General features: G+C 42.6%; 1 protein-coding gene across 1 annotated transcript in view; it reads left to right on the top strand.

The window, feature by feature from the left end:
- INSR (insulin receptor) overlaps window positions 1-21,970 on the top strand; it is a 369,067-nt gene extending 347,097 nt beyond the window's left edge. The window contains exons 18-21 of the mRNA XM_029614140.1: window positions 144-303; window positions 1,106-1,235; window positions 1,646-1,780; window positions 3,081-21,970. Coding sequence (XP_029470000.1) covers window positions 144-303; window positions 1,106-1,235; window positions 1,646-1,780; window positions 3,081-3,435 — 780 coding nt within the window. The 3' untranslated portion in view covers window positions 3,436-21,970. The remainder of the gene's footprint in view (window positions 1-143; window positions 304-1,105; window positions 1,236-1,645; window positions 1,781-3,080) is intronic.
- The last annotated feature ends 3,417 nt before the right edge of the window (window positions 21,971-25,387 follow it).

The raw sequence follows: 25,387 nt of genomic DNA, 5'->3' as shown, positions 1-25,387 counted from the left end.
TGACATATGGCTGTAAACCCCCAGTCCCACCCCCATGCCCTGTTGGGTAGATTCCCCCAAAACATGTCTCTTTGATCACCCGTTAAACTTTTCAAGGGCCCCAGTCCGGTACTGAACCAGCCCGGCTTTTCTTTTAACTCTAGAACAATCCTGGCAGCCGCCCCCCCACTCTGCAGGAGATGATTCAGATGGCGGCAGAGATTGCTGATGGCATGGCCTACCTGAACGCCAAGAAATTTGTTCATCGGGACCTGGCAGCTCGGAACTGCATGGTGGCCGAAGATTTCACTGTCAAAATTGGAGGTGTGTGGTGTTTGGCAACCCATCCAAAAGGCTTTTGCGAAACCGAAGGAAAGTGGTTAAAAACAGTTACTACCCCCCCCCATCTAAAGAGATGCCTCTGCTAATGAAGGTTTAGGCTTCCAGCACTGTCTGTTTTAGAACAGCGTGGAGGCGCCGGGAGCTGGGGGAAGGGTCCATTGCTCCCGGTAATCTTATTAAAAGTAGCGATGGGTATCAGGAAGGTTGGGGGAAGGGGATGGGGGCTCGGCTATTTAATAGACCCTTGCAGGTAGGTGGATGGATGGGGGGGGCAGGGACTGGTTAAGACTTTGAGGAGTGAGAAGGTGAAGAAGTCACGGCCCAACAAGGCCTTTAAAGGTATTTGGCAGTGGGGGTCCACCGAGGGAGTGGATGGCCCACTCTCTTTGTTTAATACTTTTCCTTTTGACAGCGCTATTTAGTCGGATATCATTAAATATATCCGGTTAACTGGCACATTATCCAGCTAGCCTAGCCAGATATACCCAATATTTAGTTAGGTTAGCCGGATATCTCAGCCCCTTCCCGAACGCCCTCAGAAAGCCCCTAGTTATCCGGCTAGAATGTCGCCGGTGAATAAGCTGATCGATTAGATGGATTTTGAATATGGACCTCCTTGTGTGTGTATGTGTGTGTGTATATATATATATATATATATATATATATATATATATATATATATATACTGTTACACTCCCATGTAACAATGTATGGGAGGATACAGATATATATTTATATCTTACACACACACACGGTATATACAATATAACAATATTCTTTTCAGATTTTGGAATGACCCGAGACATCTATGAGACAGACTATTACCGTAAGGGAGGCAAGGGCCTGCTTCCTGTCAGGTGGATGGCACCCGAGTCTCTAAAGGACGGGGTCTTCACTGCCTTCTCTGATGTGTGGTGAGTTATGCTGGGCATATGGGAAGACTGCGATGACCCAGGAGCCCTGCAGCAGAGTGTGGGGCCCTGGCACAAACCAGGAGGAAAACCAAGGACTGCAAGATTCCCCACCACTAGGGATCCTGGGCCTGAGCCATGCCACCCTGAGCTCCAATCCCATTCTTGCCTCCCCCGGGAGACTGCCCCAGGCTTCCCTCACCAGTTCCTGGAGGAAATGCTTCTTTACGTCCATTCTGTGTGCCCCCTTAGATTATCATCTCCTTGTTAATATTTGCCTCATGTGCATTATTTTCATTACCTGAGGTGCGTTAAATTGATGGTATAGTGCCAAAGATCCCCTTCATGTTTGACTCAGATATGGCGATGGGCACACACCTAGCAGACTGGTAATGCAAGGTCTGTCTCTTCAGGTCATTTGGAGTGGTGCTCTGGGAAATCACCAGTCTAGCCGAGCAACCTTACCAAGGACTCTCCAACGAGCAGGTCCTGAAGTTTGTCATGGATGGAGGCTTCTTGGATCAACCCGAGAACTGCCCAAGGAGACTGTAAGTAACCCAGGAGACCTGGGCATTTTAAGGCTGGTGTGATAGTCCACAACAGCTTCTCTCTTCATCCCCACCCAAAAAGAAAAAAGAAATACAGTGTTTACTGAAAAACCTCTTCTCCCGATTGGGAATGGATTTTGGAATAATATTCATACTGAACTGACGTGGGCAATAACCACTCAAGGGAATCAGGAGGAAGACAAGGCGAAGGCAGACTGCAGCACAGTGATTTTTTCGAAAATATGCAGCAGCAGTACCACAGGCTTATATTTTTATGGAAGTGTTTTATTTTATTTTTTAATTTTTAATGTGGTACTGTGGTAGTGGTTTAGTTTCTGATGTTACCACATACTTGACCTTGTAAATCCAGAACCATGGGATTCCTGCAACGACAGTTGCAGACTGGTTCCAGCTGTCACCACACTGTTAGAATCAGTTACAAGTGCCACTTTTAAAAATTGTTTAAGAAAAAAGAAAAGGAAGGGCAGACTTTTAAAAAATGTGAGCCATTTCTACAGCCCTCTTGTAATAAGCAGTTGCAGGGTTTAGATGCAGTAATATTCTTACTAAGATGCATGGCAGTTCCCCTATAAGTGCCAGTTCTGGTTCAGAGAGCCTCTGAAAATCTATAAGGATTTAGATTTACATCATTTACAGTATAAAAGTGTTGGAGACTGTGGGAGCAGGGGATGGGGAAGATGAAGAAGTTGTGATCTGAAGAGGATTTCATTTTTTGTGGTGACCTTTCTAACGGGAAACACTCATACTGTCTAGAGAGCATGATCCCAGGAGTTTTCCCAGCCACAGTCAGTCTGGGTCAGTTCTTTGGCAGGAGATCTGAGGAACACTGGGTGGTGCAGGGAGTGGTGTTGGTGTTTTCAGCGTGGCGTGGGGAGGAGAACATGGGGCTCTTGTCCCTCTGAGTGTGTGTTAAACCACAATTCCTTTAGGCGTGCAGCACCTCATTAGGTGTCATCTTTCTGAGGATGCATCAACCCAAGATTTGTCTATGTGAAATTCCAACATCAGTTATGCAGTCAGTCGCTAGCTATAAATTCCCTTGTAGAGTAGAAACACTAGGTCATCCACAGTGTTGCACACACCTCTTATTAAACTACCTGTCTATCCGATTGCATAATAATTCCAATTACATAAATAAAGGATGAGAGCCCTCTTCTGGAACTCAGTGGGAAGAACATTGACATTTCCGACCGCTTTGCATTAATGTCTTTCTGTGTGCACTTACGTAGGTCTTCATTTTGTGAAGCTCCTCCTATTCTCTCTCTCTGTCCATTTCCAGACACAGCCTGATGCAGATGTGCTGGCAGTATAACCCCAAGATGCGACCGACCTTTCTGGAGATCATTGAGATGCTGAAGGACGATTTGCACCCCAGCTTCCAGGAGGTCTCCTTTTTCTACAGCGAGGAGAACAAGCCTCCGGAGACTGAAGAGTTTGAAATGGATTTTGAGAACATGGAGAGCATTCCTTTGGACCCCTCTTCCTGCTCTCAAAGGGATGAAGTCTTGGGGCAAAACAATGGACCAGCGATAGGGCTAAAGGGAAGCTATGAAGATCATATACGTTATACTCATATGAACGGAGGGAAAAAGAATGGACGGATCCTTTCATTGCCAAGGTCCAGCCCTTCCTAACATTTACTCGTCTGCACAGGTCTTGTGTTCAAAATTATTTTTAATTTTTGAATTTTATTTTTCCTTTTTATTTTATTTTTTTTTTTTTTTTGGTTCAGTCAAAAAGGACCCTCACCCCATCCCGAAGAAAAAAATCTCAGGTCAGGACTTAATGGTAACTGCGAACACACAAATGCAACCTTTCTGCTCACTGTTAGTAGATACTTTAAAATAATCTTTTCAATTACATTTTTTATTTTTTCTTGGGCCACATTGACTGGCTCATCTCGGTTGGACATAACTGTGAAAACAAAAAAAACTATGGGGAAAAGCAAAGGAGATAGCATTTTCCCCCTTCCGTCACCATGGTTTCAGGACGGGAAACGTTGACCTTAGGTTGTGCTGAGGTCGAAATGCAAGTTAATACACAAATGAATATGGATTTTGCAGATAGATGGGAGGAGAACTGAAACACACATGCAAAACCAGGACATTAAATTCTCTAGTATCTGAGCAACGGTATAATAAGTACAAAAATGAAATGTTGGAAGGCAAAATTTGAGAAAGGACAAAGAAAATAAATTCCCACAGACATATACACAGTGTGAGGAGGTTTGCCAACAGAATTCTAAACTTCACTGCTACGGAATTTAGTTTCTTTCGTCAATGGCTGAAGGATTTTTTTATATCTTGTGAATTTTGTTGTTGAAACACATATGGATTGGACAAACAGTTCCTCAGATTGACCAACAGCTGCTGCTTTTTATACTTCTTATGGGTATAAAAAAACCCTGATGTGTGTGCTTGGTGTGTAAATGTGTGTGCGTGTGTGTGTTAAGCACATTTGTATACATGGGAATTGATATATGTATTATAAATGCACACGCATTTATAGGCACCACGTACAAACTCGCGTCATACGTTTTTGTACATAAATGTTGGTGGGGTGCCGCCAACAAGAGGGTTCACTCTTCTCGTCCATCCTTTTCGCATCCCCTCTGCCTGCCCTCAAAATAATTGAGGAAACCCCACCATCCCCCCAAGTCCCCCCAAAAACAGATATAGTTGGGTGATGAGGGACTGCCGTGAGTTCTGTTGCCTGTGTCAGCACATGGCAGCGAAGAACTGGGGCATTGGATTTCCCTGTAGATGTTTTATCTTGTGCCCTTTCAAGATCAAGGACAACAGGAGAAAATCTATCTGAGATATCAGGCTTTCTGTTATAACAGCATTATTAAGTATATATTTTGTTTGTTGTAACATAGTTACATTTTTTCTCTAATTTTTTTGAAGGAGGGGGTTTAGTTTTAAATATTAACCTTGTGTAAGTTATTGACTTTTTTTCCTAAGTGATCTATTTCTGTCTGTTTTGGTCTTTAGAAGAGGTTTGCTTGCTTGAAAATCAGCTACAAATGACTTTGCTAGGATGTATAAGGTTCTTTTGAAGGTTTGTACTTTAATGAGGCTTGAAGTAAGAGTTTATTGTGAATGTACATATACAATACCTAGTTCTAGAGCATGCCACTGAGGAGTGACGGGATGGTCCTTTGAAAAGTGGCGGGCACTCTTTCAATTGGAACCAATAGGGCGTCCATATGGTTCTCCCCTCAGGCACGGCTTAGAGGCCCCCGCCACTTTTCAGTGTGTGTGTATGTGTGTGTGTGTGTGTGTGTGTATATATATATATATATATGTACGTGTATATGTATATATATATATATATATATATATATATAGTATGTGTTTGTCTTTCAAGCATTATCAAGCTACCGTCATTCAAGACTACACAGATTTCTTTGGGTGAGGATTTTCTCTTATTTCATGTAAGTTAAGAGCAGGACCTGAAGATGCAGGAAGAAAGCAATACTCATGGAACTGCATCCTGTGCATTTGAATCATTTATCAGTATTCTTGATATATATATATATAAAATACATGCGCAAACCAGAACAGCCTCGCCCGGCAGACTTCAGAAGCCCTGAAGTAATGCAGTTTTGTAATTTGCCTCTTGATTTGGAAATAGAGGCTCACAGTGGCCAAACTGTCTGCCTTTTAAACCTCGTGATTGCCAAATTGTTCTCTTCATTCTTAATTTCTCCTTTGATTGCGCCTCTCCTCCTGCACCATGAGAGGAGAACAACATCTACACCATACAAAGCAACGTCGTCATCGGGCGCCATCTTTTTTTTCAAAGAGTGGCAACTGTGTTGCGCTGGCTCTCTCTCAGCCTTCCTTTCTGTTTCCAGTTCTTGACCTCTAAATGGCAACTGGAAAAAAAAAACCAGAACAAATTCCTCTCCCTCTCCAAGCAGAGCTGAAATGGCCAAGGAAACTGCCATTCTTCATTGAATGGCCTTTAACATCTTGAAGAAGGATTTTCAGCTATTGAGTCTGGTTGTTGGGGGGTTGGTAATTACCATAAAAACTGATCTGGCCCCGGAGTGCCCATAGCAACAGACTGATTATCAATACCAAAAAATACACTTCAATAGAAATTGATGGAAAGCATGCATATATTCAGGAAAGCCATAACTTGATTGGCAGCAGCTCGTAGCATTATTTGGTTTGATCTCATGCCTATGTGAAATCGGAAAAACTAGGAGGCTGATATTCAAAACAGCACTTAGCCAGATAAGTCACTAAAGATAAGTCCTAAAGTTAGCCAGATAACTTTGTTAACTGGGTATATTTAGTGGCGCTGAATACGGTCCATTTGAGTTTCTCCATTGTTGCTTGTGCCACTGTAAGCTGACTTTCATGTCTCCTAGAATCATGTACCTTAGTACACTATCGGTACCTTAGTAAACTATCGGAATGAACCCTTGTAGCATCTCATAGCTCAGCACTCCAGGAGCAAAGAAGGGTTATAATGTTCACATAATTAGTGGCAAGGATATTATAACACGTTCTAAAGACTACCTGTAATGGTTTGACTAATTATTAATAATCAAATGTATCAATCTTCTCCCCTCCTTTCCCCTTGCCCCCCCCCCCCCCCCCCAAAAAAAATCTGGTTTCCAGCTAAAATGGAAATAATAGTAAATGAGAAGCATAAAAATATGGTGCGGAAGTTAAGAAAAGCAGTATGCTCTGCGAAACTTCTCTCTTTTTTGTATTTTGGTAGGGCTGCCTGCCCCATCTGGCCGAAGTTACGCAGCATGCCCTGCAGCTGGTTCAGGTGTAGTGTGTTCACTTCTAGCCCCTTTTCAGCAGGTGAGAAGATGGGAAGGCAGTGGGTTTTTGCAGCTTCTTTGGCTGGACTTTTTGCTGTGAGGAAGAGAAAGCCTTTAAGCTAGGGATCTCCATCAGAGTCCCAAGCTCTCTGCAGTGCTCCTTTGCTGACAGTGGTTCTGTAGTACTGCCTGGGAAGCTGGGGATTTGAACTCACAATCATTTGGCCCAAACCAGGGACTTTACTACTGAGCTGAAGAAGCAGCTTCTCTTCCCTTGCTGAGCTGCTAGGAGGTCCCTATAACTTAGTCATGGGTCATGATAGGTCAGCATTGCCAGTAGCCAGGTTATCTTTGGCAGCTGTTTGTGTGGTGCTGATCCAAAACCCCACCCCGCTGCATTTTGGTACTTGTAATCTTGGGTTTTTGTAAGTGAAAGTTCTGGGGAACAGTGGGCCCTAGGTTTAACATAGTTGTGACCAGTTGAACCCCATGCAGTTTGCCATGGATCAGATGGTAATGCTATTTGTTTACCTTTTCCCCTTCCCCATCGCCCCCATGCCCTTTGCCAATGGGACTCAGGCTGATGGGTACATTAAGTGTATGTAGGGACCTCCATTTTTTCAAGAGAAATCAGTGGGGGGAAAAATGACTCGCCATTTTTCCAGGCAAATATAATTTTTGTTTTTGTTGTAATATACACTGATAAATTCCCAGGAAAAATAAAATAAAAACTGAAAACGAAGGTCTCTGAATGTATGATGGAGTTGATTGAGGGAGGCAGGTCTTTGTGCAGTGGGTTGGTAAATTATAATCAAACCAAACTCGGGCCAAAGAGGGATGTAATAAACATTGATAAATTACTGGAAAAATGAAATAAAAATGGAGGTCCTTACGTACGCTTCATGTGCCCACTCCTGCAGTCAAGACTCATCCTTAAATTGGGGATGCGGGGGCTTTTAGAGTGTTTACGTTATAAGCCTCGGTCTTTGTCCTGTAGTGCTGCGTTATATGAATTTGATACGTTACCAAGAATAGGTGGAGATGGGGGACAGACTTATATCCTCTTCATTTTCTGTCTTGACTGAAAAATTGAGGGCAGATAAAGACCTGCAGGTTCATCTGCTTCACTTTTGGCTTGACCCGCTCTCACCTCAAAGCTAAGGGTTTTCTGTGCTTGCCCCCAGTTCTCTTGAAATTTGATGATGTTTTTGGGCCCACCACATGCACCCACCATCCACTCTCCCCAACCCTCCTCTTCTGTCAAAGTTGCAAATGTGGAGCGTTTTGGTTTTTTTCTTCTTCTGAACTTGGAGTCTAACTGCTCCCATAGCTCTAGCCTCCTGTTGTCAGCGGCTGAAGAGGAGCTTTGCCTCGGCCAAGAAGGCATGGTGCTGTGGACATGGCTACCCGTTTTGCCAATGGCCAGCATGTGCGTGCCAACCTCTGCAAACTCTGCCGGTAACAGGGCACATTCGGCTTGCATTCACTCGCAACCAGCCGCCTCATGGCTTCATTTATAACTCTTGTCACTAGGTCAACTAAAAATATCTGTATCACTGCAGGGGGAGAGTGGTAGAGAACTGTATAGATTTGTTTCAGCCCAACTTTAACATAAGCACATATAACTTCACTAGAAAGCTGAAAAAGGAGAGCCTAGGAATAGAGAGGTGGAGACAGGCCATCAGCCCTGATGGTTACGCCAGAAAAAGGGCTTGAAAGGGGAAAGAAATCATGACAAAGCCTGGGAGTATCCCTAGAAAGTCAGTTTTTGTAACCTTTTGAATCTGCAAAGGAAGGTGGGAGTGGAGAAAGGCATCTATGCATTGAAATAAAAAGGCAGGCAAATGCCAAACAAAAAAAAAATATATATGTTGGGGAAAAAAAATGAAATGTAGACATTTTGAGAACACTTTATCCATACAGTGTTAACCTTAGCTGCGGTATGCAGCACCACATGAATTTGTATGCAATGTATAATTAGAAGAGGATGCATTTTTTAATATCTTGGAAACATTCCCTTAGCCAGCCCCATGGTGGATGGCCCCGGGGAGCAGGGGCCTAAAGGGATAAGATCTCAAGCACTTCTTACCCATGAACTTTGCACCAGTTTCCGAAGTGAGAGTGTGCACGCTCTCTCGCCAAGTGCACAAAGCGTCCTGTTGTGTTTTTGCCACCTGCCTTTAGCGTGGCTACATTTCCCTGGAAAATAATGCCCAGAAAACTGAAAATGCAGTCTACATGCATGTTTTTCCCTCCTCTCCCTGACCTAAACATGCCGCTCCCCTGGGATGCAACCTCTGTGGCCGATACAATAAGACGCATGTTGAAAACAGGCGCTCGGATTGAGCGCTTGCTTTCCTAATGTGCACACAGCCACATCCCCTAGGCACCCAATGCAATATTTAAATAAGGGGCTGCATAAAAAAAGGACGTGCTAGGGGAGAACTGCATGTCCCTAGCACTCAAATGCATCGGGTGCCCACCATTTCATCCCGCTTCTTCTGGCTGAGGTTGCTGAAGACACTATAGCTAAGCACCTCTTGCTATGGGCATCTAAACTGTGAGTCCAGGAGATTTTTTTTTTTTTAATCAAGCCAATATACATTTATTTTTCAACACCGCAAGCAGTAAATTTAAGTGTCACAACAATACTAAGTAGGAGGAACCACAGAGGACCGTAGTTTTAAATTTCTCATGAGTCCTTGACTTGCAGATTGACTTTACGTCACTTCCGGGGCTGGAATTAAATTTGCCACGTTAACAAATGTACGCTGGATCAGAGGGGTAAGAGCTAATAGCTTCATCTACATGGAATTTACATGTGAAGGGTGCTATCAGCTACACATTTGTTTGGGCGTGTGTTTTGGACACGCTAATCTCATTGCATCGGGTGCTAGTCTAGCGTGTCCAAAACATGCATCCAACCTGCTAGGCTGGGTGCACTTTATTGCATTGGCCCCTCTAAATGCAGCTAAGGGTGTGCAAATTGTGCAACACTGCGCAGACGTTTAGCTGCATTGAGAGAAGGCAGCTTGCAGACAACTGATAAGCAGGTAGAAATGGCTCTGAATGTCCTCCTCTGCAAGCTTGTACAAGCGGCTGTGATAGGTGGAAGGTTGGGGTCAGTGTTCCCAGTCTTCCTCCAGCCCTTGTCCTGGTGTTCTGAGCCACTCTCTCGCCCTGCACTTTAGAAAGAGAAGATGTCGGGATAGAAATCAGCTACTCAGCATCAGACCAAAATCGTAGCAGGAAGTGGGCAACATTGTAAATAGGAAACGGTAAATATTTAATCAGAACAAGTCAAGGAGTGATGAAATGTGTGCTCCTGGTTTTTGTCCTTCTTTTAATTCTGCTTGCGTGCAAAATCTATCATCTCCAGGGACTTTGTGTGTGCTGGAAGTGGGCAGTTTAGCAAGTACCTGAATCTGAGATGGTGGCATGGCTATCAGTCGCTATGCTTTACTCGCCCATCTAGTCCCTGCAAAGTCTAGGTAGAAGGCTGAGGGCGCACAGTTGCAGAATCTGCTTTGTAAATAGTAGGGAACACACGTTTAAAAATGTAAGATGCGTCGATATGCTTTTGTGCTTTCACAGTGGTAAGTTCCTAGCAGACATACACTATACCTGCTAGAGTGAAGAGGTATTCTCACGGTTTTTGCTTTTTTTATTTTTTGGAATTCAACAGATTTTCCTATTAAAAGAGATTTTTATTTATTTTAATATAATAGAAATCACTGTAAAAAGTAACCCATAAACCTGCTTCCTTAAGAAGTGAATATAGAGCATTTCAGTTTTCATTTTTTTATAGCAATGAAATGTGCAGGAGGATGAGATGGCGTGAATTGTATTATTGTTGTATTATTTTCCTCTTCTGGCACAGCCTACCTCGATATGTTTGAAACCGTATATCTTGTGACTTCACTGTAGTAATTCTGTTCTGGACCTATCGTGAACCAGAGGGGAGATCCAAAGCTTGAGGTTCCAGTGCTTGGGTGCACCTGCTTGAGAAGGGTTGGGCGAGGGGGAAAATCACTGGGGATGGCTTTTCCTTAGATCCTAGCCTCATGTGGAAATGACCAAAGCCAAGCAGAGCCACACACCCCTGTACATCTGTTCTTATGGGCCTGTTTTAGAACCAGGTGTCGTGATAGTAAGTGTTGGGGTGCTGGAGGTTATTTTTTTGGCTAAGGACTCCACCTAGGACTTTTACATCTAAAAATCTGTAACCAATTTCTGATATTGGAAAATATTCTCATGTCTTTGAGAGACTGGATAAAGACTCCTGAATTGTATTTATTTTATTTTTGGCAGAGTAAGAAAAAAAAAGTTTTAAAAAAATTGGAATCCAGTTACTTCTGGCTGCCTTGTTTTGGGGGCGTTTGGGGTGGAAAGTAAAAAACTTGAAGGCTGATCTTAATTCTTTTTCAGCCTTCAGCCCTTTTATTATGTTATAATGGAAATTTTGAATTTTTTTTTTCCTGGTGCATTCAAGATAGATAAATGTTTGGGTGGTCATGAAGTAATATCCCCACTAGTCACCGAGTCTTGGTTATCAGGTATGAGATGGGTTAGCTGAAAGCCTTCCGGCTGGAGTAACTTCATTTGTTGTTTGTGATAAGATCATTTACTGGAAACAGGTATCTCCTGCATAGAGGGTGTGATGCACAGTGGGAAAGCCCAAATTGGTCACTTCTTCACCTCATAGCCTCAGTTATTGTGGGGAATTAATCCCTATAATAAAATGTTGCAGTTGGGTGGTGATTACCATGAGTAAATGTATCCTGGTGTGCGCGCCGTCGAGAAATATTACAGTACAACTTTTGGTCGGTGCTTGAAAGTCTGCAGGAAATTAAATAAACCCTCCTCTACTGATTGGGCCCCTGGTTTGGGGGAGGTATGGTTAGTACTTGCTGATATGAATTGGCCCTCTTTTGTCTGTATTCATCCAACTTTCACTGTTTGTAGTTCTGATGCAGACTGTTCGCATGTACTTCAGTCAGGCAGTAAGCCCCACACAGCTCTTCCTGTGTTAAGCATTTCTGAGTCGGGCATACAGTTTAGGGGGAAGTCCATGTCCTTTTTACCCATCGTAACCTCGTCGCAGTATGGTTCATCAGGAGCCTCTGTACTTTTGAAATTTAGGGTTTTCAGCTAGCTTTGGACCATTGGGAATAGTCCCAGTTTCACCTGTGGGCCTCGTCCCAGGTTCTGTAAAGTCCGACTACAATGCCATAGGCACAGTGAAGAAAAAACCCAGGGCCTGCTCAGCCTGCCGTTTGCAACATGAGGTTCATTGGTGGGCACCCCTCCCCCCACATTAACCGCAGATATATTTAGCTCTGGGTAGCACCCTGCCATTTACTGTGCTGTGGGGGCAAGGAGGAGCGAAAAGGGAATGGTTTTCACACAGGCAGCTTTTGGGGTCATGATACTTTAACATCCCCAGCAAGAGATCGCTGGTGATTGCTGGTTGAAACACTTAGCAAATTAGGGGGAGCTTTCAGCCCACAGAGCTGGGAGTGTTATCTATCTGTCTAGAGAGAGAGATTATACATAATTTAAAAATAACTGATTTTACAATGGCATTCTTTAAAAAATAAAAATAAAATAAAATCATGGAAAGAGAGCCCAATACCATTCAACAAATGAAGTCTAGAAATAGAATATACATTTCTGATAAATAAAGGGGTACATTGAAAGTATGCAGGAGTCGGTATAGCTGTGCCGTTGTGATTAGCTTGTTGTTATTCTTGTTTAGCAGAGCAGTTGCAGAAAACATTTTGTTGTATGGTGGTGTGATCTTTGGACGATCCACAGGTGCTTTCTGTGCTAGTGTACAGTAGGATGGATGACTACACGAATACTGATGTGTTACCATTGTTTCCTTGCATTTTTCTTCTGAAACTCGCATTTGTAGAGTTGTCTTGTCTGTTTGACTGGTACTGCAAACCCTCTCTCTCAAGAGGCTCACATTTGTCAGAAATGTTTTCCATGCTGAAGCTAAAGCCCCTGATGAGTCAATCCCATTGTGCTTTGATATGGAAATGTTTAGAGTATAAGATCCCAGTACTTATGGAGCTCGGCGGTCAGTCTTCATGGTAGAATGTACCTTTGGCATTCCTGTCTATTGTGGCATCATTTCTGCAAACTTCCTGCCCTGCAGAAATGGCCAAAGGCCTGCAGGTAATTGACCCATGGCAATGTTTTCTTCTTTGCACATAAAGATAATCCATTATAGGGAGAAGGAGGGGTACAGGAGGAGCTGGTGGCACCACACAGACTTACTCATGAATGTCATTTTTTTTTTGTGCACCTCCGCCATTTTTGGCATCAAGGCCCGAGTCATCCCATTTTTTTTTTTTTTAAAAGAGGTTTCAAGTTTAGAAATTCTTACTAGGTCGACAGCGCTGGAAGTCCTGCTATTTCTCATGTTTGCATTTTAGTAGAAACGCACATACCCCTGTCTAGAGATTGTTAAAAACAGCTGATAAAGGCAGGAAGAACTATTTCCTGAAACTCTTGCATTGTTGCATTTTTCCGAATGCAACCCTTCGTATTTTTTTTTGGGGGGGGGGGGGGGGAGATGGGGAGTGCTGGAGGTTGTAGTTTTGATGTTTGTTGGAGCTGGCAGGTTTTTCCTAAGCACCTATGGGTGCACTCTTCGTGCCATTGCAGTGTGTATTAAACATTTTTTGTCAGTGAGGTGACCATTGCCCAGCACAGCACATGTCCAATCAGTTTGCACAGTGCATTGTTTGGTCACCTGTAAATATTATGCTGTAAAGTAGATTCAGAAAGACACTAAAAGTGTGAGCTGTGGCAGCAGGTAGGTAACTTGTCATGTGAAACGCTGAACAAGGCCAGCCAGACGAGCGTTTAACGGTGTATGTCTTTCATTCATGCTAAACGTTTTGCCAACTTACGCCTAGATTCATCTTGCCGCTATAAATATATATAAATATAGCGGATCGGTGATCCGCGAAGAAAACAGGGCCGGGGACGCGAAAGTGTGCAGTCGGCCGCATCGCAGCCGTGCGTTTTCACCCACCGCAGTTGCAGCCATAGCACCAATAGAAAAGGTGGTGTTAAATCTGGCGCTACTGCTGGCAACAATGTCCAAAACATTATCGCCCTGCAGTGGTACCACCACCTCGTTACCCTTAACCCCGCCCTAACTCCACCCCTTTCCCTCATTTTAATATTACTGTCGCAGTGCGGTAGTCATCGCGATTTGATGAATGACCCCCCCCCCCCCCCTTAGATATCTCTACATTGTGTCTCATTATTTTCTTTCTCAAACTTATAGCACATGTTGTGTCTTGATTTCTAGAATCTCCAGGGTAGGGTGATAGAAAAGACACTTCTCTTGTTAACTAAAATGGGCATCGGCAGTAACAGCGCATGTTAGCTGAACATTTTTTGAGACAGGGGTTCTGAGGTAGAGCCCGATTTGTTCTGCTGAAAAGGAGGCTTTTGATCCCTCTGAAGACCATAACTGCATTTTAACTCAACCCAGCACAAGATGCAATATGGATGTGCTAAAAATATGTGTCCAGACTGGGCGCATGTTTTTTTTTAATGCGCGATCAATCACCTCTCCTGCTGATGCAATAAGGAAATGAGCCGCCCACGCGGTGCGCTAAGGATAAACCGTGCGTCCCTAGCCCAGCCATGGCATCCGGCACCCAGCAGACGTACCTGTGCCTGGGTTAGGAAAACAGACGCTCGATTTATGAGCATCCATTTTATCCCGCAGCAGCTAATTTACCAGCACAATACGAACACAATATATACACAGCCCTGAGAGTGTATATTGTGCGCCCTGAAAATTATTTTTTTTTTATGTCAAGACTTTTTTTTGCATGGTGCTGCTTTCTGTGGTTCTTCCTATTTAGTATCGTGACAATACTAAGTAGGAGGAACCTTAGAAAAACAGGTTTTTTTTGTTTTCAAGTTGCGCCCTTGACGTGCGGGAAGGCTGTCCCTGCTCCAGGGCAGGCATAAAGTTTAATGGGTTAAAAAGTGCAGCTCGAGCACACAGGGATTTTTTGCATACGAGGTAATAGCTAATAGCCTCACTTACATGAATTTACATGGGATGAGTGCTATTAGCTACGCACGAGTTTGGACGCACACTTTGAACGCACCAATTCCCTTATCTCATCAGGGGTTATGGAAGCGCATCCAAAAGCTCCTTAACCTGCATCGGCCCCACAGTGTGTCAGTATTAAGTGCATATGTGCCTCTGAAGGGTAAATATGAACAGGGGGTCACAAATTGTTCATGATTAAGAAGACTCAAGGAAATTCAGAAATGCAAAGCAGGATCAAAACAGAGATTTTTTTGTTTTGTTTTCAGCATTTCAGCTGTAAAAAATATCCCATTTCAACTTGGATTTTAAATGACATAATTTGAAGGATCTTGAATGATGAGGACTGTGATCCATTAGGGGCCTGATTCATCAAGGTCTTTTCCCATAAGGAAGAAAAGCTTTAAGCTGGAAAATTAAAAAAAAAAAAAAAAGACCCCGAAAGTGTTGTACCTTTTGGAAAACAGTGATTTCAAATATGCTTTTGCCTCCTAACACTAGCTGAAGACCAGATGCCATTTGGTTGAAGCTTTTTATCTTAAATATGAAGTCAAAGTTGTTCTATTTGTGCCATAGAGAACATTTAGAAATTGGTTCCCATTGGTTGTTCTAGAATGGTTGTCATGGCTTTCTGGCAGAAACATGGACGATCCCAAAGAGAAGCCTTTTGAATTTTCTGGCCACCATGTTTCTTAACATGCCCTTGCAGTGTCCGTAAAACCTACTTGAGTTAGGTCATCAGCTGTTGAATCCATGGCGGTAAGGTTCTCATCATATCTACCGGTAATGGACTGCCATGAATTGCAGAGCCTGGTCCCTATCTTTGTCGTAATTTACCTAAAAGAAAGCTGTAGGTTAGGGACAGGAGCAGTCGCATGCATTCTTATTAATGGTTTAGTCACTATTATCCCATCCCCCTTCCCTGTTTTATGTAATTTTCTATCTGCAGTTTGGATGTAAACTGATATGATGTACCCACTAATATCGGTATAGAAAAGCCTCTAAACAAACAAATAAATAAATAATGGGATACAAGCTCCAGAAATCATTACAAATAGTTTGTGATACATTCGACAGCACATGACTGGTTATTTGTGTATAATTTAAAGGTAAGAAAAATGCAGTGTTTAGTAATATATATCTATCTATCTGCTTGGCTCTGCAGTTTTGCTTGGAATACTGTGTATGAATGAATGAGGGAAGCCGTAGGATGTCCCAAGCTGTTCTGTTCTGGCTTGTGTTCATTCAGATTCGATACATGTAGATCCAAGGGTTAACAGGCTGTGGAAGTACCAGCTTGGAAGTTTACACTTCAGTTTAGTTTCTTGAGCAGTCCCTGGCTATCTGATTATTTAAAAGATTATTTAAAATAAAGAAATATATTTTGTATATTAAATTTACCACTTTGGCCTTCTGGAAATTAAGCACTTATTCCTTGCAGTTCAGATGCTTTCACTGCATATCAAAGCTGTGAAACTACAGGCTGAGAAGTAATTATTTTATATTCTATAATAAAATTAGTATTAACTTTTAAAAGTGTTATTTTTACTTTAGGGGATTGCTTTTTTTTTTTTTGCTGGGGAGAGGTTTGCCAAAGTAGTCACAGATAAGAAAACAGTATAGTTTTGACAAGAAAATGTTTTTTTTTCCAATATCACTCTGTTGCCAATAAAAGGTTTATATTTTTTCCCATTATAGTTGTTCCACTAATTTTCCTTATCATCTTAGGGGCCTGATCCACTAAGAGGTCTGTTTGCTAAAGGTTTAGCCAGATATCGTCAGGAGATAAGTGGTTAAATCTCTGCATTTCAAAGCTTTCTCCCACTGACTGGTGACATTTACCAGCCTACATTCACAGGGCAGCCATATCAAGCCAGGCAAAAAAGAAGAGGGTAGGAGGGATTTCACCAGGTGGCGCTTATTGGCAGCATTCACCAGCCTGAGGTTTCGGCAGGCAACCCCAGCTAGCTGTATTGGGGGACATTTTCTGAAAAATTGGATAAAAATAACCAGCAAAAACCAGCCTATTTTCACCACTCGGCAGCTGTTTGATAGTTGGCCCATTCTGTGTCTATGGGAAAAGACCTTAATGCATCAGGCCCTAGGATTGCTGTGGAACTTTCCAAAACAGATGAGGATTATTATGATTGAGCCCCTTTTTCATGAATGATATTTCCACTACCAATAATTTAAATGTGTCTGCTTTCTCCTGCTCACATATATATAAGCGGTCTAGCACAAATGGAATGCTGTCTTCTGTTCCACCCCATCAGTGGCTGCTCTTATTGGCTGTGATAGGATTGCTTTTTTGGCAATGTACGTAGTGGAAGGAGGCCTCTTTATTAATGCAAATTATTATTGCTTTGTCTGTTTTCATGACTAGCTCTCCAGCTCTGATTGTGTTTCTTACATTATTCTTCTCTACAAGAATTAAAAAGAAAAAAAAAAAAAAAGAGCGTGTTGAGTTGTCTGTCATCATCGGAAATCTCAACTAGACCTCTTTCTGCTCCAACAGTCTGGACCTGCCTCAGAAACTAATTCTGAGGCAGCCATTTTAATGAGGGTTGGTAGAACTGGGAGGTGTTGGGTGAAACTTCTGGAACATTTCAAAAGTTCCAGAGGCTTCCCAAAATAGTTTGTTTCTGTTGTGTGGAGACTCTGGAAGGGAACACATGCAGCTGAGAGAATTTTTCTATTGGTCAGAGGCTGTGGAAGAGAGCCCAGGCAGCTGAAGAGCATTCTTCTTTTGGCTAAAGTTTTTTCTTTTTTATATTGCATCTGAAGAAAAACAATGAGAACAAAGCTGTTAAAAATAGGAATGAGTAGAAAAATCACAGTTATTCTCTTGTCGCCACCTGTAATTCAGATATTTATCTGTGGCTGGTATTTCCTGGATCACGATTCTAAATTGAATTGTTAAAGACCCCAGAATTCTTGATACCATTCCCCATACTTTCATTAGTGTCTTGTTTTAGGATTATTTTTCAGCCCATTCGTAGTTATGATTCCCCAGTAGGGGCTGGGTTTGCAGTAGCATTCCATTCTATGTCAAGGTTCTAGGAAAATGGCTACCCATCAGGCCAATGCAATAACGTGCATTCGGCAGCACACACACAGTATTACCCCTAGATGTGAGGACATTTTGTGCGTGTAAATCTTACTGCCAGTGCAGCAAGGAATTTTACACGCATAAAATGTAATGGTAAAACGCTGCATCCTACTTAGTGTTCTTGTATGGAAATCCCATGCAAATTAAGGCATTAACCATTACCCCCTATGCTGAGAGATGTACTAGCTTAACTCTGATTTTCTTAGTGCTGGAAATTTTACTCTTAGTCTGAAGTGAACCTTCCAGTGCTAGTTAAGTCTCCTTTAAAATGCTGATTTTAATGATTTTCCCCCTTTGTTATAATACAAAGCAAAATAATTTGAGATGGTCTCAGCATACAAGTTTGGCTCCCCATAGCTGCTGTTCTCTCGGGCAGAACCAAACCTGTATCAGTCCTTCCTGCATTGTGGCTCTGTCCTGCTCCTCCAGAGACACCTCCTCCTGCTCGCTCCCTTGCTCTCACCAAGGCCGAAAACCCAGGTAGGGGGGTCACCAGGAGAGTACCTTTCAAGAGACGCGCTGGGAGGGAGTTCTGTGGGAAATAAGAGGGTTTGTGTTTCCCTTTTGGACTGGGTGGTGAGTAGCAGCTCTGCTCTGTGACAGTGGAACAAGTGAGCCAAGAGACACCCCTGCTCCCCTGAGTGAAAATGTGCATTCAGCCTGTACAGAGCTCATATTTTTACTAAGGCTTTGCAGTCAGTGCATTTTTTTAGCGGAGCATTAACATACCATTAGCTTATTGCATCAAGAGTTTAAAAAAAATTGTGTTAGAAAACTGCACGTTTTAATGCTGAGCTTTCTGCATCGGCCTGATGATTACACAGTGAAGGCTTATATTTCACGCATCATAATGTGACTCCCGATACCTGCAATTATACTCAGCGTCTCTTTGAAAAGAACTCGTCAAAGGATTTCCTATTGTGAGGCTATCAGCTCACTAGTGTTCCTCTTGGAAGGCCCTGTGTTTCTTAGTACGACTATACAATTTCTAACCTAAAACATTCTTAATCAAATGAAAGTGAGCACAAATCCTTTTTATTTGTTTTATAAATTGTCCCATTTTGAAGAACATATGAAATACATTTGACAAAACTCTCAGCTTGATAATACCTTCATCGTTCCAGAAAAATGTTGTGCCTTATATATGGCATCTGTTCTCTCTGATGATTTCACAAGACTGCAAGTACCACATTGCCTGTCGTATTCAAATACAATAAAATAGTTAACGGACAGATGTAGCAGGGAGCACTGATGGAAGAAACATTTAACCTCACTACAATTTATTCCCACCATGAAAGGACTCCTCCAGGAATTGCTAACCTTTTGATTCCTTAATACAATACAACAAGCTAGTTCTTGAGATCTTTATTACATCATTAGGTTTAGTGGCACGGCACAGTGAGTAGGGTTAGGAGCTGCCAACCCGGATAACAAGGTCAAGTTTTCCATACCCACTTTTCATGAGTTCCATAACCTCTTCTGCACTCACCCAGATGTGGATTGTTGGAGACATTGGAACTCCGTGACTTATCTTGTACCAAAAATGAGTATCCTGATGTGCTGTATAGGTAATAAATATTTTTAGGAAAGATGGTAGCAGTCACATATAATGACAAAACCTTTTTTTTTTTTTTTTAGAAGGCTGGTATTAAGAAACTTGTAGTTTGTATTAATAGAGGCCACCCTAAAGACCACCCCTAAACTTTCAAACATCACCTGTACACTGTACAAGTGCATTGAAGATAGCAGAAACCTATTAAACATATTTTCCCATCATAGTGATAACAGATTAAGCAGGGGATTTTGGGGGAGGGGTGGCCAATGTTGATAATTGGAGAATTATAGCTTCCATTGCGTTAATGAAGATGGGATTTGATGGGGAAAATATCAGTGTTTCCTTCTTAATTCATCTTTGCACCATCTGCTCCCACCTCCCCAGCCTTTGCAGTAGCCTGATATACATCGTGTTTTATTTCGTGACGGCTGCAGCAGCGGATCGTCAGGTAGCGTGACGAGAAGTTGCTGCTTCCTCTTAGAACAGTGACTTTCAATTGACACAGTTCATTGGATACAAATGTTAGTAAAGATGTATTTGTTGTTGGTTTTTGTTTTTTTTTAAGTTTGATTAAAATATCTTAAACACTATTTGCAAATGTACTTTAACGTCAGGTAAATGTTTACCTCAGCTTAATTTGGGGAGGAAAATGAAGTATTCAGTCAGGCATAATCGAGCCATGTATGTATGGATAGATAAATTGAATGGTGTGTCATACCTACTAGAAACCTACTCCGTTTTAGTATGAATGCTCATTGCTAAGCACTTTGCTGCAGCTTTTTGGGTACCCAAGGGACACTGTACTCTGGCCGTCTGTGGCCATTTTACTTTATAGTGCAATATCTGCTTCCCGTGACCAATAACATGTGGCCATGCAGTGGGTGCTGCATCCTCCCATGCAGCCGGATAAAACCCAAGCATGCCTAACCAGGTCTGACCTGCCATTATGTCTAGTCTGAATATAGGTTCATCAAGTGGTTCTGGGTCATCTGAACAGGCTAAGTCAGACAAGGATTCCCCTTCCCCTGCCCCACTCCAATTGCATCTGTGGACTTGAAGCTACAAATCCATAGAGGCAGGAGGGAAGGTTAAACCAGGAGTGCCTCACCCTGTCCAAGTGACATGGATCCAGTTGGCAACACAGTCTGAAAAATGGTATTTCGTATTTTGAGAGAAACTTGTATGCAGATGTTGACTACTTGCCTCTTTTTGTTATCAACAGCTACCTGAAAACCAGTGCAATTCAACCTACTTTCTTGTTACAGATTCTCCAAGTCCATTTTAGGTAGTATTCTATTTTGTATAGGCTTTCACCTCTCTGGGTTTTAAAGAAAGCCGTGCTCTCTCTGCTCCCTGCAGTGTTTCAAAAAGTGCATGTAATGAATAGTAATTTTCGTCCTATACCAATGAAAATATTAGACTGCTAGTACTGCTGTTTGTGAAATTATTTAAGCTGCTCCTAACTCCCCCCATAATTCTTTTAAACTTCCGTGGGTGGCCATATTTGCAAGAGTTACAAATAACCAGATGGCATCAGAGACAGACCCACACAGACATGCAGAGTACTTTAACCAATCAGATCCCCTGTGTGGCACTGTTCTGAGCATGACTGCTTTCAAGGAGGCTCAGGAGAGCTGCAGTGGGGTGTAACTTTCACAAGCAGACCATCTCTTTCTGGCAAAATAAGGTGGGGAGGGTAGAGAATTAAGATTTGAGAGAAGAGTACTAATTAATTGGTTAATCACATTCAAATGACATTCTGAAAAACAGCATAATAGGACGGGATCACATTAAATTAATATAAATTATATGTTTCACTATATATGTAATATGGAGACCTCAACCCTTATACCTCAACAGCCTGTGTGCTACGGGGAAACACTTCCATGTACTGGGCTGTTTCTTGGTATTTTTATGATTGTACTCAGCCTATAGTTTATGTGCGAAGCAGTTTGTGTGCAAACCACATTCTGGCCATTGTAGAGTTGGCCAACTGGCCCTATTTTTTTTTTTCTTCAGATCAGTGCTGGCTTTATCCCACTGAATGCTGGGATTTTAAGTTTTGATTTCTGTGTTGAGTTCCTTAAGAAAAGCAGTACCACTTTCATGCAATGGAGTGAAACCAGTCTTGAACAATCCTGTCCTGAAAAAAATGGATCCAGCTGGTCAACCCTAGTCTCTCACCTCGACCAGAGCATCACCTGCAAATTACCAAGCTGCCAATTTGGATATGATTTCCAAACTGCCTGGTCCACTCTCACCTTAGCTTCTTATTGATGGCTGCTTGAAAGGCTTTCAAAAACCATAGGCTGGAAAGTCAACTTTTTTTTTTTTTTTTAAATTGAGGAAATGTGCATGAACATTTTTTGCTAGGTTTGTGTTGGGAAGCACTGCAGGGGGAGGGAGGGGCACGGAGGTCTATATATTTCCTTTACAAGATTTGCTGCTCCATTTATTTTTCTCCGCACATAGGTCCAAGAAAGCTGTGTTCTGTCTCACAAATACCTCTTCTTTTGAAATAATGATTAGTAAACCAACAACCGTGCCATGGTTTTAAACAAAAAAAAAAAAACAAAAACTGAAAAAAAAGTTAAAAAGCTTGATTTATTTTTCAATGTTTTCATACAGGAGCCGAGCAGAGACATGTACAGGAAAATCTTTGAATATTATTAATATCTCGCTGTGTGTAAATTATTCAACAATTAACTGTTTATATTAAAATTATGGAATAAAAATATCCATGAGTAACTTAGTTTATTCTGACTTTGTTTGGGCAGCGGGGAGGAGGGCTGATCCTAATCTGTTTTACAACGGTATTCTCCCAGCCTTCATTCTGTTTTGGGATCAGATTTTAAGAACTGTGCCAAAGTAACTGTGGTTGCTGACTTAATGGGGCAATAAATCAAAAACTGCACAGGGAGGTTTCAGGTTCTGTGACCTGCAAGCCTATTTTATTTATTTACAAGCATTTATAAGCCACTTTCTAGATCAAAAGATCATCCACGCCACTCACTGTGGAGATTCCCTTTGCACATCTGGCCCAACACGCAACTTTGCACCTGCATTGAAGCAAAGTATCAGCCCGGAAATATAATGTCGTGATTTCAGAATACTTCCCTCCCTCAACCTAACCTTGCTCCCTTTTACTTGCTGTGTTTTACCTGCATAAAAGCTTTTGAATATTGCCGTCTGAATCACAAGACCTACCCTGCACAGTGAAATAAAGAAAAGCATGTGTGAAGGCCCCAGATCCTAGCAGGAGTACCTTGGAAAAGGAAATTCTAATCAATGAGAATTCAGAGGACAGAAATACAAAATGCTTATCCTGGGGCTAATGCTTTTAAAAGTCTAGTGCCACGGTTCCTATCATGGATTGTCTTTTAAAAGTTGCTTTGGCCAGAATCTGATTTACTGGAGGCACACAATTGTTTTTATCCTCATCTCAACCTAGTTTTCCTTACATTCTTCATCCCCTTTCACTCATCACACCTCATGTTTACTCACATGCACCTCCTGGATGCACAGTACACATGCACCTATATATTCCCAGGCCCTACTAAAAATGATTATGCCACTGCTAAGCGCCCGGTGTACTCTTCTGCAGCTACTCGGGCAACCGGTGATCCCAGTCACTGAGTCTTGGTACTACATTCCTGGCCCTAAAGGATCCTAGTCCCTCTGAAATCAATCCAGAAAAATACAACCAAGGAAACTAGGTAACATTAAAATGCATATAATCTAGCAGTTTCACCTGTGATAAAGTCAGATGACGGAGCAATATTGCTGGTAATGGGTTATGGGAACTGAATTCAAAGTATATTAGGTAGCAAAATGCATCTCTCTGCTCTCCAGTCCTCTTTCCCTCCCCTCTTCTTGATACTCAGTCCTTCCATCTTCTCTTTCACTGTAGCTCTGCCCAGCCCTGGTAGGAAGAGAGTGGTGCTTCTTGCCTAAATCAGTGTTTTATGCCACATTGGATCCCATAGCTTTTGTGGGACCTACCAGGCCTGCATGGTTAATACAAGACTGGAAATGTGAAAGAGAAAAATGATGCAGGTATGAACTGTTGCTCTCCTGTTGGGGTTGCATGGAAGAACTAGGGTTCAGGTGCAGGGAGGGGGGAAAGCAATGGGTGAGTGTTAGAAGTTAGACTGCGGAGTTAGTGTTATATTACGCTATCTGATGGGAGAAGCAATCAGATAGGAGTTAGCAATCTGTTATTGATGCTTAGCTGACAAGCTAGGAGTAGTAATCTGATGTTATTGGCTCCTAAAGAAGGAGGAGTCAGCAATCTTGTAGGGTCTCAGATATCATCTTGCTAAGGAGTAGTAATCTGTAATAATCTGATATAGTTGTGGGTGGATCCCTGGGTCGGTGGCAGATGACTACACCCCGGGAGGATATCCTGAGAGGGACCACTGGCTAGGCTTGAGTATGGAGACAGACACTCATTAGTTCTTTTATTAAACAGGTTTTTGAAACTACCAGAGGTGGCAGTAGTGAGATGATATGCCCGGCAGGGCTGTAGTCCCTCAGCTACTGGAACAGTGATCCCAGGTTGGCTGAGCTGTTGAAAAACTGTAAAAAGTGAGTAGGCAGAGTTCATGAACAGAACTAGATGGCAAAACTCACAAGGTCTCAAGGAAGCTCAGGAGCTGGAAAGGTTTAGGCCCTCGAGGAAGCGGGTACCTGGTTCCAGGGAAAGCTCTGAGAGAGCGATGGTAACTCACAATTGATTGTAGCAGCGATAGCTTCCAGGCAGTAGAGAATCTTCAGAGTGTCCAGGAACATGGGCCCTCGAGGAGCGAGTACCGGTTCCTATCTGTAATCTGAAAGTAAAGAGAAGAGCGAGGCCCCCGAGGAGCGGGTACCTCTGGTAAGTCCGAGGAGGCAGAGTAGCTTGGGAAGCGTAACCGAAGCAATCCCCTTGCTAACTCAGATAGTGATAGAGACCTTTAAATACTGGAAGCGGATGACGTCATCTCAGGGGGATGCCCCTGAGGTTCACGCTCTTGCTGGAACTTCAATCAGAGCGTGCGCGCGCCCTAGGTCTTCAGGGAACATGGCGGATCTGCAACGTCGACCCGGTCCGGGGATGCTGCAGCAGCCAGCCGTCCATCAGACCTGGAGCGAGTTGCCACAGAAGTAAAGAGGGCGGAGTGAGGGTGTCGAGCAGCGATGGTTGCAACAGTAAGGAAGGAGGCAGAGATAAAAAAAGAAAAAAACAACCCAGGTTTTGCAAGCAGAGGTTCGGTGGAGGAGGGAGAGGACCTGGAAGGAATATGAGGTATGAATTGATTCTGCAAATCTAGTCATTAGGGACTGAGGGCAAGGCAAAGTGAAATTCAGATGAACTGACCCAAATGAAGGTGAACATGGAAGATGAAGTAAGCCAGATTGACAAACTGAAGGGTAGCAAATCACCTGGACCAGATAGTATACATCTCAGGGTTTTGAAAGAACTCAAAAATAAAATTTCAGACCTATTACAATTAATTTGTAACCTATCATTAAAATCATCTGTTGTACCTGAAAACTGGAAGGTGGCCAATGTAACCCTGAGATTTAAAAAGGGCTACAGGAGTAATCCGGGATTCTCCCAGGCCAAGCAGGATGGTAGTCCTCACATGTAGGTGACATCAGCAGACAGAGCCCTATCACGGAAAACTTTTCTGTCAAAGTTTCTAGAACTTTTGACTGGCACACTGAGCATGCCCAGCATGCCATAATCCCTGTAGCCAGAGGGGTCTCCCTTCAGTCTCTTTTTTTCCGCACTGCAGTTTGCCTCGCGGTTAGGAGCTCTGTGAGAATTTCTCACTACTTTTCCTCACGGAAAAACTTGAAGTTTTCTTCACAAAAAGTTCCCTCATAGGGGTCTCCCATCATGACATCGTTTTCTTGTCACTCTGTGAGTAATTTCTACCGTTTTCGGTCGGTTCCTGCTACCTTGTCTTCGGTTCCCGCAGGCCACTAACCGTTTTCGCGCCATTTTTTACACAATGGCGACAGGCTTTAGGAAATGCGTGTCCGCTTATGATGTTGATTAC

Source organism: Rhinatrema bivittatum, chromosome 8 (assembly GCF_901001135.1).
Source record: "Rhinatrema bivittatum chromosome 8, aRhiBiv1.1, whole genome shotgun sequence".
Lineage (NCBI taxonomy): Eukaryota > Metazoa > Chordata > Amphibia > Gymnophiona > Rhinatrematidae > Rhinatrema > Rhinatrema bivittatum.
The sequence above is the reverse complement of the archived record's forward strand: the minus strand, read 5'-3'. Positions and strand labels throughout refer to the sequence as shown.